General features: G+C 40.8%; 1 protein-coding gene across 1 annotated transcript in view; it reads right to left on the bottom strand.

Moving 5' to 3' along the window:
- The window catches only part of SLCO4A1 (solute carrier organic anion transporter family member 4A1), an 82,129-nt gene that overhangs the window by 7,024 nt on the left and 54,155 nt on the right, over positions 1–20,950 (bottom strand). The window contains exons 5-11 of the mRNA XM_020981543.2: positions 19,887–19,998; positions 7,540–7,694; positions 4,611–4,806; positions 2,573–2,738; positions 2,294–2,466; positions 1,681–1,745; positions 219–367 (exon numbers count right to left, since the gene is read on the bottom strand). Coding sequence (XP_020837202.1) covers positions 219–367; positions 1,681–1,745; positions 2,294–2,466; positions 2,573–2,738; positions 4,611–4,806; positions 7,540–7,694; positions 19,887–19,998 — 1,016 coding nt within the window. The remainder of the gene's footprint in view (positions 1–218; positions 368–1,680; positions 1,746–2,293; positions 2,467–2,572; positions 2,739–4,610; positions 4,807–7,539; positions 7,695–19,886; positions 19,999–20,950) is intronic.

Below are 20,950 nucleotides of genomic sequence, written 5' to 3'. Positions count from 1 at the left end.
GGCAGCACCAACCAGAGCACAGAATCTACTGGTTGAAGACCCTAGTTCAAGTTTAAGAATATAGATGATTTTTTGCTGATTTTTGGCAAGCCCTACTATGAGTAAAGTACAAAAAATATTTTTCATACTCAAACAGACTCTTGAAATGTTGCCTGCAGAGCTCCTAATTACTACTGACATGACACAAACTCAAGAAATAAGATATGGTCCTAACTCACCTTGTAAACAATTCCGGCAATGAGGGTGTAGTGGCTCATGGCAGAGTTCTGATAAATGTAGCAGGATCCCTGATCTCCGCATTGGTCCTGCCAGAGTAAGCAAGCTTTATCAATCACCCAGCCAAAGGCGATTGGGCCTGGAATTCCACCTGTAGGTAAAGAAATAGAACGTTAGGGCAGCTAGGTGGCACAGTGGATAGAGCACTGGTCCTGGATTCAGGAGGACCCGAGTTCAAATCCAGCCTCAGGCACTTGACACTTACTAGCTGTGTGACCCTGGGTAAGTCACCTAACTCCACTGCTTAGCCAAAAATAAATAAATAAATAGAATTTTGTGTGAACAGAGCTCCTATAAGTTGTGTCTTCATGTTAGTCCTATGGTCAGTCAACAAGTATTTAGTAAGCACTTTCTATGATCCAGGCACTGTTCTAAGTAGTAGAAACACAAAGGAAGGCTAAGGAAAAAGGCCCTTCCCTCAGGAGCTCCCATTCTAATGGAGAGACAACAAGTAATTCACTAGGTATATACAAGATACACGGAGTAGGTAAGAGATAATCAGGGCAATGCACTAACAGCTAGAGGACAGAGAAAGGCTTCTTGCTGAAGGTGAGATATGAGCTGGATCTTGAAGGACACCAGGGAAGCTAAGAGGGGGAGGTAAAGAGTGAGAGAAATCTAGATGTAAGGGACAGACAGAGCAGAAGCACGGGCGGAGGGGGGGGCGGATTGCTCTGTGCCAGACATTTCAAGTAGGCCAGCGTAGTTTCATTATAGAGTGTGAAAAGTCTAATGAGGCAGAAAAAGGAGGAAGGGGCTGGGGTAGAAAAGGTTTTAAATACCAAAGAGAGATTTTTCAAAAAATTGATTTTGGAGGTAATAAAGAGTTCATTAAGTAGAAGGCTGACATGGTCAGATCTGTGCATTATAGGAAAACCAGTTTGGAAACTGAGTGGAGGATTATTGGAGTGGGCAGAGTCTTGAGGTTGGAAGGTAGTTGTTACAATAGTTCAGGCAAGAGGTGATGAAAGCCTGCACCAGGGTCATGGCTGTGTGAATGCAGAGAAGGAGACATATATGAGGGATGCTACAAAGGTAGAAATGACAAGATTTGGCAATGGATTGGCTATGTGGGATGAGAGAGAGGAGTAAGGACAAAACCAAGGTTGCTAGCTTTGGGTGATTGGAAGGATGGTAGTGCCCTTGACAGTAATAGGGAAATCTGGAAGAGGGGAAGATTTTGAGGGAAAGATGTTTTGGTGTATGAACCAATGTCTTCATGACATCGCTCATTAAAATCCATGTGATGGGTTTTTGGAGAAAGTTAAATTCATCCCTTAAGAGTTAGTCAAATAACCTTCTTGAATTGCACATAAAGGCCTTTTGACTACCCCTGATGTTATGAGCAGAAGAAAACACATGGGGGCTCCAAGATAGCATCTCCTTTTATATACTATACTGTACCTAGAGTGCGTACTACAATCCATTGAATTCCTAGTGCAAAGGATCTCTGCCGGTCAGAGACACACCTATAATAGAAAGTGTCAGAGTTAAAAGGGTATACAAAAATGGTATTCTTTAAATACTACAGTGCCAATTACACCATGCCTATTTCAGAACACACCTCAGGAGTGGCAGGTACAATAACATGTCTTTTGGGGGTTCAGAGTTTTATTTCATGAGTATGGTAGGAAGAGCATTCTTAGGGCCATTTAACTCATTCAGTGGTAGTATGGCCCAATGATGAGGACACTGGACTTTGAATCAGTAGGCCTGGGTTTGAATCATGGTTCTGCTATTTAACTGTGTCTAGGTCATTTCCTTTCTTGGGGATTCGAATTTCTCATCTGTAAAATGAGGGGCTTGGATTGGGTAATCTCTGAAGTCCCTTCCATCCTTAAATCTATGATGCTATAATCACCCAACATAATACAAATTTGGTCCCATTAGAGAAAATTATTCAAGAAATCACGGGCATAATCTCAGCCACTGGTTTGCTGGGCTCATGACGTTCCAGAGCTTACCTTGCTGAAAGCAAGGCTTTAGTACAGATCAAAAACCCCACCCTGTTTCTTACCGTAAAGTTGCAGTTAAAGCAGGAATGCTGCTTAGGAATGTAAATAAAATTACAACGAATACGAAAACCAGAAGAAGGGACTTTCTCTGACAAGATGAAGTGCATTTCCCTGCTGTAGCATGACCCAAACGAGAAGGGAAATGCTGAGGAATACAGCTACAGTCACGGTAAACCTGGGAAGCCCAACAACATCAGACCAATTATCAATTACCCAATGGAAGGAATGGATCACGTCAAAGTTTCTCATAGAAGTAAGCCACTGGAGACAGTGTCACCTACCTTCTTGTCCCCTTCTGGAAGTACGGACACTGTGGAGCACCCAGCATGGCAGGGAGAGTAGTACATCACATTGTCTGTACCACACACCGGACTGTAGATCTCCCTCAGACACCCACATTTCTCATTGCAGGAAGCCAACAGCTGTAGACTGCCTTCTGGCAACACACTAGAGGAAACAGGAGATCCAATTCAGCAAACATTTATTAAGTAACTATTATGTGACAGGCACATAAAAGTGATATATTCCCTATTCTCAAGGAATTTATAGCCAGCTGGGAGTAGGGAGGAGTATATGACATGCAGAGTCATAACTAAGACATCTGGCACCTGGACCAGATTTGGTTGGGGGCCAGGAGAGGCCTAGACTTCAAAGCAGCTGCTGGAGAGAGTAGCATCACTGCCATTCCCACAGACCCCAAGAATCTCACATGGCACAGGTCTCCAGGCCTGGCATCACAATGCAAGCAGTCTACCTGGGGTGGATACAGCTGTGCTAACATGCAGGTACTGGGGGGAAGGCAAGGCAGACAGACAAGCCCTGGGAGAGGTATATAAGAGCAAAGGTATCATTGAGGGTCTAAGAAAAGAAGCAGGAGATGATCACACTGGGTAATGCAAAGCTACAGAAGAAATGCAAAGCATGGAAGCCGACTGTATGCTGCCTGACTGTTAGCATCCTGGGATGAAGCACTGGTTGTCATGTGCTAATTACAGCTTTGACCTCATTTGCACAGAGAAATACCACATTATAACGTTAGGTAGAGTGTGATGGGGGCAAAAGAGAGATTCAGCCAAAATGCATTTAGAAAATACAAGGTAGGAAAGAATACTTTCACGTAGTTGGGAGAAATAAGGGAAGGCTTCAGAGGAAGGTGGCACCTGAGCTGAGCCTTGAAAAAAGGAAGCAGTTCTTCCAAGGAGGTTGAGGGACGGATGCAAGCCAAGAATGTGGGATGGCCTGGACAAGGCAAGAGCCAGGAGATAGCATAGCAAGTTCAAAGAATAGCTAGTAGTTAGTTCGGTTGGGACATAGAGAGTATAATGGAGACAGACACTGTAAAATAAGCCTGGTAAAGTAGATTGGAACCAAATCATGGGGACGTGCGGTGGGGGGGGGGTTAAATACATGACTAAGGAATTTTAAAAGCCACTGAGAAGATTGGTGGGAAACAGGAAAAAAAAAACTAAAATTTTCTTTCAAAAGACAAATATGCTTTAAATTCTCCCATGTGAAAAAAATGTGATCAATTAATCTGTTGTTTCTCCTGTAGCATCCTATCACCTATAATTTTAGAGGAATGGAGACATTCTCTCTAATTTTTTAGGTCTGAGAAATAATTATAGAATCATAAGATTTGGAGGTTGGAGAGATCTTAGAGTTCATCTACTCTGAGCCAGTTCCTCACAAACTGAGGTTCCCCAAGAATAATAGACAAAATACACATTTATAAAACACTAAAGTCTGCAAAGCATTTAATATAAATTACCTCATTTGAGCCTCACAATATCTCCGGTGAAGTAGGTATTGCCTGAATTACTATCCCCATTTTAGAGATGAGGAAATCGAGGTTCCCAGAATTTAAATGGCTTGCCCATTGTCACGGTGTCAGAGGTGGGCATTTAATTTGGATCTTCCTTCTCCCAGGTCTAGAACTCCAGCCATTAGACCACTTGCCTCTCTACCCAAGAAGGGAAGCAACTTACTGAGGTTCACAAAAATAGTAAGTGGCAGAAGTAGGCATCAGTCTTGGGCCTCTGTCTCTAAATTCAGTCATCTATCCACTATAATTGTCTGTTTTCTCAACCAACAGTTTGTTAAAAGTACCTTTACCACCTGGTAATCCATCTTCCATTTTATGGGAACATTCAAGATCTATTAAAGGCTAGACATCCTAACTCTACCTGAAGTCCCATCTCTGTTCCACATTCAGATCTCTCCTGAAATGCTCCACCCCAGTAAACACTTTTGTTTCTCATGTTATGTTTCTTCTAATCACTGTGTGCCATTCCAACCAAAACATAAGCTCTGGGCTCTTACCTCCCATTATACTTAAGTGTCACACCAGCCATAGGCATGTTTGGACAGTGCATGAAAAATATGCAGATTGCTAACAGGCTTATCAATGTGCAAAAAAGGCAGAACTTAATAATTCCTGAGCAGCGGAGCTTAAATTTGTTCACGAAGAATCCACCAAGGAATGTACCTCCTCCCCCTGCTGGTACCACCAGGTAACCTACAAGAAAGAGAATTACATTGATACACCTATAAAGGACAAGAAGGAGACTGCTGAAGGTGGCTTTGAGTCCACTCTTCATCACTAGATTAGGTAAGCTTCAGGGACAAATGAGATAATGCATGTAAAGGGCTCTGAAAAACTTGAAGAAAGTGATTTGTAAATCAATTCTTCAAGCACTAATTAAGTGCCTACTCTGAGTCAGATACTGTGCTATGCAGTGGGGACATAAAGACAAAAGTTAAAGAGAATTTCTGCCCTCCGGATTTCAGAAAAACCTGGAAAGGCTTACATGAGCTGATGCAAAGTGAAGTGAGCAGAACCAGGAGAACATTGTACACAGTATCAGCAACATTGTGCAATGAAGAACTATGAATGACTTAGCTCTTCTCCTCAATACAATGATCCAAGACAATTCCAAAAGATTCATGATGGAAAATGCTATCCACATCCAGAGAAAGTCTAATGGAGTCTGAATGAAGATCAAACATGCTACTTCACTTTATTTTTTTCTTGGTGATTTTCTTTTGGCCCATATCTTCTTTTACAACACGATTAATATGGAAACGTTTGACATTATAGCACAGACATAACCTATATCAAATTGCTTAATATCTTAGGGAGGGAAGGAGAAAACTTGGAACTCAACATTTTAAAAAATTGTTAAAAATTCTTTACATGTAATTGGAGAAAAAAATAAAATACTATAAAAAAGGGATTCCTGCTCTCAAGAAGCTTTTGTTCTAATTCAGGTGGCAAAATATGAATAATTATTATTATAATTCAAGGACTAGGACACTGCTGGAGCTGAGGACACCTTTCTGCACCAGAGGACAGTTAGAAAATATTACTCAGACGAAGTGAGGTACTTAGTCTATTTCATTCGGAGGGTATTATTTATGAAGGAGCAAAGGCTCATAGATTTAGAACCGGAAGTGACTTCAGAAACAGAAATGTAAGTTCCTAACACCACTACATAGCATAGTGCCTAGCACAAAGCAAGCACTTAAAAAGTGCTTCTTGATTGCTCGAGCAAAATGCAGGATTCCAGAAGAAATAAGGCTTTATTTGAATGGCTAATCTGCATTTGGTCCAAGAAACGTGGTTGCAGAACACAAGAAAAATATGAGTACTGGGCAAAGGACCCTAAATTTCTGTCTCTTGAAATCTAACCTATTATTTGAGACTGTGGGATAAGATCTCCTATATACTAAGGTCCCACATCAGAGCTGAAAACAACTCAAGCTTCACAGGTGTGTGCGTGTATGTGCCCGTGAGCCTGCCTGTTTCTGTGTGTGTGTGTGTGTGTGTGTGTGTGTGTGTGTGTTGGAGGGGGAACAGGGAAGCATGATGCCATGTAGGAGGTGGACTTCTAGCCACCTAAAATAATCACATTCACAGTTTAATATGGATGCAAATAATAATAATAATAATAATAATAACAACAACAACAATAATGATAATACTTAGCATTTATATGTCACTTTAAGGTTTGTAAAGTGCTTTATGTAACTCATTTGGTCCTCAAAATAATTCTGTGAGGTAGGTACTATTATTGTCCCAATTTGACAGATAAGGAAAACTGAAGCTGAGACTTGCCCGAGAATACAGAATGAAGGGTCTGAGAAAGGATTTGAACACAAATCTTTCCAACACTAAGTTTAGAATTATACCAATTTTTCCAACTAACTGCCAATCAGCAAGTAAACATCCTAGGCAGGATTTGAACATAGGTCTTTCTAACACCAAGTCCAGTATTCTACCAGTCATGTCCACTAGCTGCCAATTCACTATGGGCCCTGGAGATGAAAGAAAGAAACTCTATGTTTGGTAGAGAAGGAAGTTTCACAATGCTTTGGAGGAAGGATGGCTGCTGCCAGCCAATATATACTAAGTGGTGCAGTATTTTGAAAATTACAGCTTGCCTGCTACCTTGTGCCTAATCTGACCACATTGACACACATTTAAGCATTTAAAAATTGAAACAATCGAAGTTGTAGTATTTAACTTTGAGAACCTGATTGCTTGGGAGAATCACTTTGCTATAAAGATTGGTCCCCTCTCCCATTTTAAGGATGCTTAATGCCAAAAAGGAAAGGAAAAATTTCTATGTCACCACAGCAACACGGGCAGCTAGATGGTGCAGTTAATAGAGTGCTGGATCTGGAGTCAGGAAGACTCCTCTTCCTGAGTTCTAATCTGGCCTCAGATACTTTTTAGCTGTGTGACCATGGGCAAGTCACTTAACCCTGTTTGCCTCCATTTCCTTATCTGTAAAATGAGCTGGAGAAGTAAATGGCAAACCACTCCAGTATCTCTGTTAAAAAAAAAACCCAAATGGGGTCATGAAGAGTTGGACACAACTGAAAAACGATTAAACAAAACAATAACACAGTAACAAGAAAACTTAGGTATTGTCCTCCCAAATTGGGGCTAGGATACCTCACATCTGGCAAGAGGAAAGGAGTCGAAGGACTGGCCAAAGGTCAGCATTTGTGTACTAGGGAGATTGGTTGACTGTGACTTCGAAACTCAAATCTCCCCAAAGTCTATGAATTCCTATTGGTTAGTGATTACACTCTCATTGACACTGAGGCAATCACAGGAGTCACAGTGCACTATGAAAAGAGCTTCTTCAACACTTCTGAAGGTTCATTAGATATCTGACTGAATTATTCAAAGGCTCTCTCTGCAGAGAGATCCCAAGAAAAACTCACACATTCTGTTTCTTACCGAATAAGGTAGCAGCTTCAGAAGCACTTAAACTGAACTGTGATTCGAGGAACTTGGGTCCAAAAGTTGACATGCCAGCAATGAGGGTGGCCTCCGTTGCCCCAGCTAAGCAGAGCAGGATGAATGTAGGGTTTCGAAGCAGCAGCCAGAGTGAGCTGGAGAACAGGAGGTCAGAAGACCGGAAATGAAAAATGCAAATCAGAATCAAATTGCAAGTCCTGAGTTGTTGTTTTTTCCCCCCAAAAGTATTATTTGGATGAACTCATAAGTGACTAAAAACTACTTAGTAAAGTGATTATATCGTCTGAATCTAGGCAGCATTTATTAGGTGCTAGCATGTTCTAGATATCACTATACTAGGCACTGTTGATAACAAGACAAAATCCATAGTCCCAAGCCTCAAGGAGTTTAATTTACTGAAATAGCATGTTATGGATAATGAAATACAAAATAAATACAAATTAAATACAGAATGATTTTGTAACCTGAGGCTTTTGAAGGAAGGTGGGATTCTAAGAGGCAGAGGTTAGGAGAGGATAGCATTCCAGGCATGAAGAAGAGCTGGGGCAAAGACAGAAATGGGAGACAGAATGTCATACACAGGGCAGCAACGCACATGTTAATTTGACCAGAATAGGTAGTACTCGTGGGGGAATAATTTATAATCAATCTGGAAATCCAACTCAGAGTCTGACAATGAAAGGCTCTAAATGGCTAAGAGCGGAATCCATATTTTATCCTAGGGGCATTAGGGAACAATTGAGATTTCTTGAAAGGGAGTGATATGACTGTACCTGAGCTTTACGAATACTAAATTGACAGCTGCATGGAGGATGGACTGGAGAAGATGAGGGGAGAAATCACAAAGTATTAGAGCCAGAAGGAACTTAGATATCTTTCTAATCCATCTCCCCCTGCATTTTTTTTTTTTGGTATGGACAGAGAATTAATTTCCTCCTACCTTTTTTTTTTTAATAGACAGAGACTGAGGTCCAGAAAGAAATTATTTGCCCAAAGTTGCACAGCAAAGAAGTGGTAGATTCCAGGCTCAAATCCAAATCTTTTGATCCCCAAATCAACACTCTTTCCAGTGCCTCAACTAGGTTTTTGACCCCTGAGACGCTCTACTTTAAGGACAGAGAGAAAGGTCCATAAAGCAGCCTTGTTTCCACATTTTCTCCTTGAGATTTGTGATCTACTGCTTCTCACCTGCTAATCCCTTCTCACTTAGAAAGAGATAGAGACTGGGGCAGCTAGGTGGCACAGTGGATAGAGCACTGGTCCTGAAATCAGGAGGACCTGAGTTCAAATCCGGCCTCAGACCAAACACTTGACACTTACTAGCTGTGTGACCCTGGGCAAGTCACTTAACCCCAGCTGCCTAAAAACCAAAAAAAAAAAAAAAAGAGATACAGACACTCTCCTTTGCTTATGATTAGGTAACAGGATCTGGTAAATCTACTCCAGGGAAGTCAAGATACTGGCAGGAACATGACTCTGAGATGGATAAGGCAAGTTCCTCCCAAGGTTTGCTTTTAATTCCTGATTCAGAGATGATGATGTGTCTGGCTCAGTCATGCTGTACCGACCTATTGCAAAGAGTGATTTGTATTGTCCTGGTGTTTCTTTGCCATTTTAAAGAGTGAATCAGAGGGAAAATAATTTATTACTGTCCCACTGAAGACTCGGCAATGGAACTAGGGTTTCCTCTCAAGTCTGTTAATTCCCAGGCCAGTCATTGTAGTTTCTATCGGCAGATTCCACACATACAGACATTAAGAGGGAGCAGAATTAATAACCTTTAGTTTTACAGGCTTGAAAACTGAGGAACTAATTTTTCTTCTGCTGACAGAAGAGAGAACAAAGGAAGAGCCTTACAGGGCACGAAGACAAGGAAATCTGCTGGTGCTGCGGCTTATCTGGGGATACTGAGCAGTGAGTTTAGAACCCTGGGAGTATTTGCAAGGTCTGAAGGCAGAAGACCCTGAAGAAGAGTTTCTGGGTCATAGAAAGAGAAAAAAGGTCACATTCCCAAGGCACTCTGTCACAGAGATGACTAGAAAGGGAGCTTGTGAAAGCTCGCTGACTCGGAAGGAAAGGCAGGCATTTAGCTGGTGGGTCAACAGGGCCCGGCTTCCAACAGAGCCCCCTTTGAGTAACGCCCCAAGACTCATCTTGGATGACACTGGCAGGGGGTACGGTTGTAAAGCTGAAAAATGCATTGAGGAGGATGCTGCTTCCTCATAATGAGGCGGATCAGGGCAGCCCCGGGAAATAGCCTTCCACATAGAGTTCATCTCAGAGCTACACCACAAGTCAACAGGGACAGCTATTCTCCTTCATTCATTTGAAGCAGTGCCCTGTCTAACCCTAGTAAAGGGAACTCTGCTCAACACTTATGCTACAGACTCAGCACGTTTTGTTAGATTTTCAAGGGACTGGTTGCTAGGGTGGAGAGAAATTGAATGGAGTCATGGCATATGCAAATGTGTGTGGTAGGCAAGCCAAGTTTTAATGGGGCTTCACCTTACTGAGGAAATAAATATATATCTTTAAACCGGACTATGATTTCATCCCTCTAGGGAAGTCCTGGGGAAAACCCCCTCTACCAATACAGATCAGTGCCAGGCTTTGAACTTGTAGACTGGCTATCCTTTATGACATGATGCCTCTCAAAGAATTTATATTAATGTTAAATTATAGGAATCTAGAATTTATATTGATGTTAAATTATAGGAAGCTAGAATTTATATTAATGTTAAATTATAGGAAGCTAGGTGGTATAAGGGATAGAGTGTTAGCTTTTCAGTCAGGAAGCCCGGAGTTCAAATCCTATCATAGACATTTACTAACTGTGCCATCCTAGGCAAATTATTTAATCTCTCTCTCAGCCTCAGTTTCCTCATCTGTAAGAGGGGGACAATAATAACACCTACTCCCCAATGGTTGTTGAAAAACAAGATAACTTATGTAAAGTACTTTGCAAACCTTAAAATATTATATCAATGCTAGCTATTATTATTATATTTGTTACTTTTTTGTGGGAGAAGGGGTTTCTCAGGGCCACAACCAGGCACAGTGACCACAGCTTTGTACTGGGGTGCTACAATTTAGATGGTGACAGCTTTTGTACTCCTTCTATAGCTTAGAAACAACTGAGGTTAGGAACAAATAAGCAAGAATAATGAAAAAAGGAAGCTATTACCTGGTCCCCTTCCTCCATGAACACAACCTCCATAGACACTGAGATCATCCCTGGCCGGCCCTTGCTGATGCTTTCCCAGAAACAGTCCTATGATTGCCAGATTCACCATTGCACTACTTCCCCCTCCACTCCCACCCCCAACTGAATTAGTCCAGCTAGTTGTAGCTATGAAAGGGAAAGGTTCCTATAAATTCCAGAAATAGAAGCCATCCTTGACTCCCCACCTCCACCAACCCCACTACAGTGATGGTGATTTCTCCTCCCTTGAATTTCCCATGGCATTTTGATTGGTTCTTTGGATGTATCACAATCTCCTTTTATCATAAGTACTTATCTGATTTTCCTTCTGCCTTCCCTCAAATACTGCTTATTATAATATAACCTCCTTGAGAAGAAGGCCTACTTCATATCATTGGATATATCTCACACTTGGAACGGCACCTTGCTTCATCAATGATAGATGCTGAAGCCACAGCAATCTGACAAAACTTGACACAAAGGTAAAAAACGAAAAGATTTTCAAGTCATAAAGTCTAATTGAGGGATGGTGTAATGCTCACTATAATGACCAGAGTACCTGCCAAGAGTCAGGATGACCTGTGGAAAGCACTGCGTCTGACATAATGTTGGCTGTGTAACACTGGGCAAAAAGTGCTTAACCTTTTGCATCCCAGAGCAACTCTAAGACAAAGAACACTTGCTGTAGTGAGCTTCCTCACTAGGGGGTTCCCTGCACAGATAAAATTACAGCAAAATTAAAGAAGCCCATTCTAGATAAGGCTTTATAACTTCCCTTTTGTATCAGGTGACAGGGTGCTGTTTTCTGTATGCACAAAGACATGTTTATAATGACATCATTCAATGATATAGGCAGTTTCAAAGACTGAGTATATTGGTTGAAGAAAAGAAAGAAACTGGGTAGCCTGAGAAGCTGAGGAGGGCAAACTAAAATGCCATCACAGAAAGTACACTCAGATAAAGCAATTAAAGAATTGATTAGGACTAACCCCAACAAATAACTAAAGCTTGGATTCAAAAAGTAAGCAAAAGCAAAAGTGCCCTTATTAGGAAGCTACATAGGAAAATTGATGTGTTATTCTGTATCCCCACCCCCAAACTCGACTGAAAAAGGTAGGTGGAAATCACCCAGCAATTCTTCAATTACTTAAAATCATAGAATATTAGCACTGGAAGACGCTTTATAAGACAAAGCAGCCCAGCTCCATGATTAGATAGATGAGAAGCTAAAAATAACCATGTGATAAAATAAACTTAAGTTACTAGGTCCACATGAAGGAATGACACTCTCAGGTACCAAAAGGACTGGCAAGAGGTGAACATTTTTCAAAGATTGTGGAGGCTGGGAGAAGTGCCTTGAGCCTTGGAAATAGCAAGTGTGCTTATTTTCTAAGAATGGAAGAGAATAAAGTCTGGTTTTATTTTGTCTTGTGTTTTTAGCTCTGTAATCCCAGTGCCTCCTATAGTGCTTTATACACACTAGGTGCTTGGGGAATTTGTTGCATTTAGGGGGATGAACACCATATTTGAGAATGATTGATTTATGGTTAGAAATAAACCTGAGTCACATTCTTAGGCTTGACCTTGAAAAGTGAGGGAGGGGAGAAGGAGGAGGGAGAGAGAGAAAAGGGAGAGGAAGGAGGAAAGGGAAGAGAGGGGGAAAAGGATAGGGAAGAAAGGAAAAGGGAGGAGAGGAAGAAGAGAGAGAGAAGAGAGAGAGGAAAGAGAAGGAGAGGGAAGAGAGAGGGAGGAAAAAGGGAGAGAGGAAGAAGAAAAGGCAAAGGAAGGAGAGAGAGAGAGGGAAGAAAGGGGGAGGGAAATGAGGGGGGAGAGAATCAAAGCTGAGAGATCCAGTAGAGAAACATGGAGTGTCAGACTCTTTCCTGGAAGGAAGGCTGTGCACATGTGAGGTTCCTCCAGGGAAGTTAAATGGCCCCAAAGATGGCTATTACTGGAATCAGTGACAGAACAGCACAAAGAGTTCTGGTGCCAAGCATCAGTGGAATGTCCTTGATAGAGTAATAGAAGGCCACATTTCCTAGAAAGGAGTTCTTGGACAAGAGTGGAATGGTTGTGGATAGAGTACTGGGCCCTTTGTCAGGCATCAAGAAGACCTGAGTTCAAACCCAGTCTCAGACACTTACTAGCTGTGAGACCCTGAGCAAGTCACTTAACCTTTGTCTGCCTCAGTTTCCTCAACTGTAAAATAGGGATAATAATAGTATTTACTTCCTAGGCTTGGTGAGGATCAAAACAACAGTGCCTGGATTAGTAGATGCTTAATACTTTTTTTGTCTCCCCTATTGTCATCTTCTTTCCCTTAGAAGTTATCTTATCCAATCCATTTTACAGATGAGGACACCAAAGCCTAGTGATGAAAAATGACTTGGCCAAGGTAGACCAGTTATTAAGTAGCAGATCCAGGTGAACAACCCAGGCCTTTGAATTACAAGCCAAATAACTCTTCATTATAGCACACCCAATCTGGAGACTTTAATTCCTTGCCTCTGTGTGTGTGTGTGTGTGTGTGTGTATGTGTGTGTGCGCGCGCGCGTGTATGTATGTGTATATCTATAGCTATCTATCTATCTATCTATCTATCTATCTATCTATCTATCTATCCACACACACATTGGCCTTTTTATCCAGAAGTTCCTGTGCACTAATATTTCTAGGTCCAACTAATTCAAATTCCAAAGGAGTGGAATCATTGTGTGCATATCAGCACTCTCTGCTTGTATTTGTAGTTTCACTTAGGAATATATGAAAAAAAGTAATTACTTATTTGGTGCTGGAAAAAAAAATTCCCAAGTTCTGGGTCATAGAATAATATATTCATTCTCATGCCCTCAGATGAAAAAAACAATTTTTCATGAGAAAGAAGACTTCTGAGTGCTTTGCGAAATTAGTTTTCTAAAGCCATACAATCATGGTCTTTCAAATGACAATGAAATAAATAAATCTTCTGTTTTCTGACTTTGGGGGAGAAAGTATTTTATGAACCAGACCAGAATAGGTGGTACATACTATTGACTTTCACAACACAAATGAGAGTTTAAGTATGTATGATAAGTATGAATAAATAGACCTCCATCTATTTACCAGAATTAGAACCTTAGCCTTCAGAGGAGGTTTATGGATAAACATGGACAAAAATGAGTTAGAAGGAGAAGGCATAGGAAGGTTGTGTTTATATACCCACACTGACAAAACTCTGGATCCAAAAGTACCAAGATATAACTCATAAAGCACTTCACTCACAATAAGCTCTTTAGGCAAGGAGTCTGAGGCAGCTAGGTCAGAGTACATAGAGTGATGGGCTCCAGGTCATGAAAACCTTACTTCAAATCCTGCCTCATTTACAGGCCATGTGACCCTGGGAAAGTCACCATGCTGCTCTGTGCCTCAGTTTACTCATCTGTAAAGGTGGGATAATAAAAGATACTTCCTAGGGTGCTTGTGAGACTCGAATGTGTATATGTGCGTATATATATATATATCTATCTATATATATATATATATATATATATATACACATATATATGTATATATATACACATATGTATATATATATATAATAAGTTACATACATAATTCTTTGTATTGGTTTATACATATATCCATATATAAAATGGATATATCTATAATATATAGATATACATGGGCATAGATAAATATATAATGGATAACAGTAAAAAGGATCATATATACATATGTGTATATATAGATATAAATATATGTATGTATATATATGTAAAATCCATTTTACTGATAAGAAAATTAAAGCCCAAATAGATGAAGTGACATATGTCAAAGATAAAAAAAAAATTAACAGACTAGAAAGATAAGCTGAATTTAAAAGGGTCACAAATCTAGTGTTAGAGCTAGAGTTTCAACCTGAGTCTCTTATTTCCAAATCCAGGGTTTTGTCTGTTGTACATTGCTTCTTTTCAATTTGTCTCAACTGAGCCATTTGAAATACCTTGGCCTTCTCTTGGTTTGATACTGGTGCGTAAAAATCTCTTTAGCTACCAGATGAGTACCTTATCTCTGAAATAATGTATCACTCTCTGTCGCCCCCCCCCAAAAAAAACCAACCACTACCATCACCACAAAAAAACAATCCTACTCAATTATCCTCCTAGAGCATTATTTGTAAAAGTACTCATCATTTACCACTGAAATAAGAGTCCTAAGAACCTAGCCCTCTAGAGGTGGTATTAGTGAAATAACATCTTCTCACTTTGTGATCTAAACTAGCTCTTCAAGCTAGTAAGCATCACAGACTTCCAGAGCAAGGAAGATGTTTTGAGCTTGTCTATTTCTATCTTTTCCTTTTTTTTTTTTATAGAGGAACAAACTAAGACCAAGAGAAGGGGAAAGGACTTGTCCAAGGTCACATAGCTCTTCTATAGCAGGACTAAAACCAGAATCAAGGTGCCCTGTATTCTAGGCCAATGCTTTTAGCTGCTGGAAACAACATAAGATCTTTTTTGCTGCTCCCTGTACACATTAAAATGAGCTAACCTAGTTTTTCAGAAGTTTATTTTTGAAATCTAGGATGTTTCCATTCTAGTTAACCACTTGATCTTTCCCTCAATGGGGGCAGGGGGTGGGGAAATATCCTCCATCAATATGAGGAAATGACTTAAATGATCTGTATTTTGTGAGTATGGGTATTCCTTCCTCTGTTACAGGTTACAATTCCTCTATAATCTTAGTAGAGAGATGGTCTTTGAAAGTTGTTGTGTGTTTAATATGATTATACATGTATAGCCTATATCAGACTCTATGTTGCCTTGGGGAGGAGGGAAAATTTAGAACTAAAAATCTTATAAAAATGAATGTTGAAAACTAAAAATAAATAAATAAATTTAAATGAAAGAAAAGTAAGAGGCACTTAAAAAGAAAGTAAGTCGCTGTGGCAGAAAAAAATCATCCCAGTCATTCACTAGGTCTGATTTCAAAGCCTCTCCAACTTGGTAAGACCTTGGTAGAATCTGTGTTCGGGTAGCACAACCTTCAAAGCTTACCTCAGCACCACAAGAAAGCATCAGAGCAAGACTTTAAGTGAAAAAAGGAACCAGTAGCTAATAAAAATTTCATTTGGAGCCTTTACTAAGGAAAGGTGATCAGAGCTTTGCCCAAGGGCATAAAAATATAAAGGGTGCAGATAGTACTTGTACTTCTTCAGCATGGGAAAACAACTGAGCAGCTAGTTAGCAGTAAAAGTTAGAATAGAAAGATATCAGATGGCATGCATGCTTCCTTTCCCAGCATCCTCTTGGTGTGCCAAGATCTCCATCTTTTTCCTCTCCTCCCTCCCCAATGAGGTAGTTTACAGGTTTCCCCTTCATGTTTCAAGGTCCAAGGTCCCTCCTCTCTTACTTTCCCTAATTGAAGAAGTTTTTAAACTGGTGATTTAAGGGTTTATTTGAAATGCTTGTGCCAGGCATGTTTTGTTGAGCCCTCCCCAGGCAGTCAAAATTATTAGTTATGGTTCTGTATCCCTCAGTAGGTTAACAGCTTGTGCTCTGGTCAAAACAGTAACTTCTACTTCCTATTCCAGCCTAATAACAAGGCTCAGCTAATACGCTCTCAAGGTCATAGTCATCTCATAACAGTAAGCTCTTTGAATAAAATGGGCACAGTTGGGCCACAGGAGCTCAGGCAGTGGGTTTGGAAAACTATTCTTCCTTCTACATAGAGTTACCTAATCCCTCAAGGAAGGAACAATAGGACATCCTAGGGAGGACTCACAAACAAACAGCAAGAGAAAAGGAGAATGTTTGAGGTGGCATTGAAAGTTTCCTTGGCTTTTATTATTATCTGCATTTTCTCAACTATAATTGTCAGATTTAATTTCCCTAGAGGATGAGTTATGATCCTGAGAAGTGGCATTTTTCTTCTGGAATTTATCTTATTGACAGCAGCTGGTTCAGTGAAATACTCATACATTTAACCGTTGATGAAGCAAATAATTTAGCTCAAGACCAACTAAATAGGAAGACCTGATTAAATTCTGTGGTTTCATTTTTTGGAGCATACGTGTGGAAGGAAAACCAATAAATAATTTCATTAATGTAGAGAGTTACCCAGAGACAAAAACAAAAACAAAAAACCCTTCATGAAAGCAGATCAATGTCTTCTCTGTCACTTAAGAGTCTTGGAGAGTTGTCTGAGGCACTGAGAACTTAAGTCACTTGCCCAGGGTCACACAGCCAGTATGTGTCCAAGGTATGTCCTGAGCCCAGATCTTCCTGGCTCCAAGGCCAGCTCCTTCTCTTTACATTTATCCCTATTATTTCCCGGGTGTTTAAACATGCTGAGAGTTAGTTTCATATTTTGCCCTTAATCGTAGTGCAAAGAATGATGGACTTGGAGCCAGAAGACAGTGATCTAGACAGAACATCTTCTCCAGTCAAGTCTCAGTTTCTTTCTCTCTAAAATGAGAGGGCTGAATAACACAACCTCAGATAACTCAAACCTGGCTTTAACATTCGGGGACCGGGTAATAACAAGAAACTCTATTCTTCCCTGACCCAGAGAAAGGACAAGCTGACATTAAGATTTATCAGGGCCACTGATCTTGGATGAAAGTTTGTCAAACTTCACAGAATCCCGGAGTTAACAGGGACTTTAATGGATTTCTAGTTCATCCACCCCATAACAGAACGGAAATTCTCCCTATCAAATACCCTACAAGTAGTCGACCAGTCTCTGTATTTGACTTTTGGACAGCTAAACACCCCCAGTTCCCTCTGTGACTCTTTAGATGGTAGGATTTTCCTAGCATGTGGGTCTTTCTCCGCCACCATCCCCCACCTGCTTTTGGATACTCTTCAGCTTGGCGATATCCTTCCTGCAGTGTGGCCCCAAGGAACTGAATGAGGCTCTTCTATTGCTGTCCTATAGGGCCAAGTATACAAAAGGGATGATTACTTCCCTCATTGTGGAAATCTTGTATCTATTAATGCAATCTATGATAGCTTTAGCTTTTTGGCTACTACATCCCACTTTTGGTTCATATTTAGCTTGCAGATCACCAAAACCTCTAGATTCCTGTGCTGCTGCCCCACTGCCCCCCACTCCCACCCGCCCCTGTGAATGTTTAGTCATGCTTGCCTTTCTCTATGTTATACTTGTGTTTTGTTGTTCAGTCGTTTTTCTGTCATGTCTAACTCTTCATGACCCCATTTGGGGTTTTCTAGGCAAAGATACTGGAGTGATTTGCCATTTTCTTCTCCAGCTCATTTTACAAATGAGGAAACTGAAGCAAACAGGGTTAAGTGACTTTCCCAGGGTTACACAGCTAGTAAGTGTCTGAGGCCAGATTTAAACTCATGAAGATGAGTCTTCCTGACTCCAATCCCAGTACATCAGCTAGCTGCCTTATGTGTCCTATGCCCTATGCTTTTATAGTTTATAATTTTTAAATTCAAATGTAGAACCTTCCGTGAGTCCTGTTAAATCTTATCTTGAGGCAGAGGCCAAGTCAAGCTTTGTTTTATGGTGCTTAACAGAACAGTGCTACTAATATGACTACTCCTTAGAATGACAAATAGTGTTAATATTCTGAAGTTATCTGCAAAAGTAAAAACAAAAACATGAGATTGGCAAAAAAACTTTTTTTAAAAAAAATGCTATCAAATATAAGCTCTTATATGGCTCATTGGATTTTTTCCTACTTTTCTTCTGCCTTTTGTCTCAGTCACAAGCAGAACTGAGAAGAAAGGGCATAGGAAGACAATGAGTGCCTTTGCAGAAATACATCACTCTGTACCTGTCACTTATTCTTCTCTTCCTTGTCCAATAGTGAAAACAGGGCAGTCGCCCTAACAACATCCTTAAGCCCTCCTGCAGTGGCTGTAATCAATTCCCACAGTGAACAGTGTCTTACCCAGTCCTAATGTGTCCAATTTGATTTACTAATGGATTCAGGAAAAAAAAATGCTTCTCAGAGCTGCCAGATTCTTCGAAACCGAATTCTACCTCCTAAGTGTCTAAAAGGAGGTCAGGGCACCATCTGTAGTCCACTGGAAATCCCATTCTGAACTAAATTGTCATTGTGGGAGTGACCAGAGACAATACATTAAGTAACTCTGAAGGAAACTGGCACAGAGTCAAATCAAACCAAAAGTTGGGGGGAGGGGGAGATGAAATCACTATGACATGAAACAAAGAGAAATGAATATTTGGAAACAAACAAGCAAAAAACCAAGAAGTGCACTTCATGTACAACATATGGGGAGGCAAATGAGAAAGAAATGGGAGGTAGATGATGTTTTCTTGTTCTAATCCTCTAAATGCCCCATGAGATAATGGTATGAGCCTGACACCACCCTGCTGTGCATGGGACATGGCCAGCGTAGAATTCAGCTTGCTGGAATCACTTGAAACTCATAATCCTCAGAAATTTTCTTTAAGGGTCAAATTGCATCATTTTGGTGCTGGCAAATCCTGCTGGCATTCTCTGCTTCTGATTTAGAGGAAGCTAATTTGGTAACTAATTTCCCATGATTCCATTTACGTGAGTGAGATCTGATTTGTGAAGATAAAGGACCACTGTTTGGTGGGGTGGGGGGCTGCCAGATGCCAAGCACGTGGGAAAATTATTGACAGTGATAACATTAAGGCTGCTGAGCACGGCAAGATGCATTTAACTAGCAGCTGGCGCCCAGACTGATTGTAACAAAGGTAAGCTGCCCAGTGAGGACCACAGACCTTTCTTTAAGGGCTAAGTGCATTTGTTAAGGCAGCGATTTTAAAAAGAGTCTAGCCCTAAAGATACGTATATGTTGTTCTTCTACCTCTTAACCTGAAAATCAGGAGAAAAAGATACTTCTGTGATATCTGGGCTTTAAGAAAGGGTTTAGAAATAAATCATTTGTTCATTATATAACTTTTTTAAAAAAATCATTTAACCTGTCTCTAATGTATCTCTAACGAGGTAAAAATAAGCTCTTCTGCAGGAACGGAATTATGGGAAACATAATGAAAACTTCAGTCCCTGAGGAGTGAGGGTAGTCAGGATAAAAAAAGGCACAGTTTAAGAGAGGTTCATTACAAATAACAGTGCCACCAGCAGCAAGGTTTTCAGAAGGCTGATGAGACAGGTCCTTACAGAGGCAGGTCTTTGACTGTTTTCCCAAAGTCTGGATCAGATGCCGTCTTATGGCTCCCATCCTTTAACTGATGTGTTTCAGACACCCTCATTACCACATACCGCTGAGATCCTGGAAGAAGATGAAAGAGAAATTTAAAGGCAAATGGTAAGAATGGGAAAGTATCCTGTAACTCAGCTTATTGAGAATACCCACAATGCTCAGTCAGGCAAGCTGCATTTCTAACACCTCCATTTAAAATCCCACCTGACACCCTTATCCCCTCTACCCACTAGATGGGGCCAGTGGTTATAGGATGGCTAGGACTGGGTAACTTGAAGGCACAAGACCCTGCCAATATTTGTTGATTTGGAATTTTCACACATCTCATTGTGAGACAAGGGAGACAGAACTGTGGAAATCAAATTTGGATGGGATTTTTGCAAATTCTAGCTTTCCCCCAGTTCATCATCTTTGAGGGCCCACTCAGACTCTGCAGAGACAGCAGAGCTTTGAGCAATTTATTTGAGGGGCAAAAATGCCAGAAAATGTGGAATTTTTTGGAGGAGGGTATATGGGGGAGGAAGAAATTATTCCCACATACGTCCAACAGCCACCAGGGGGCCTGTCTGATGAATGAGAATAGGAGATGGAGGACAGATGGGCAGCTTAGAGATGAGGGCATGGAGAAAAGCAAAATGATTTAACCAGACACTAATTCCATGGTCACAACTGTATCCTCTTTCTTATTCAAATGTACTCATAAATCAGTATGCCATAAAGGGAAAGAACAGAGACCTGAGGTTTGCTAACGTGGAACAGAGGCTAGCCACAAGCAACAAAAGTTTAGGCTCCCCCTGAACCCCACCCCCCACCCCATGCACAATTAGTAACTGTCCAAAGTATTTAACTCTGGTGGCTCGGCTCAGTTGCCTTCACACACTTGACTAATCCAGAACAATCATGTTGGAAATGAGGCTTAAAAGGCTTTTGGAGACCAATTGTTCCAAAGGCAAAGGGGAAGGTGAGATGGAAGGTATGGGCTGCCTGTCCCTGCACAGGATTCTCCTTCCTGCCCCAGGAT

Source organism: Phascolarctos cinereus, unplaced genomic scaffold (genome assembly GCF_003287225.1).
Source record: "Phascolarctos cinereus isolate Bilbo 61053 unplaced genomic scaffold, phaCin_HiC Scaffold_2;HRSCAF=192, whole genome shotgun sequence".
In the NCBI taxonomy this organism is placed as follows: domain Eukaryota; kingdom Metazoa; phylum Chordata; class Mammalia; order Diprotodontia; family Phascolarctidae; genus Phascolarctos; species Phascolarctos cinereus.
This window is presented reverse-complemented; position numbering and strand designations above follow the sequence as displayed.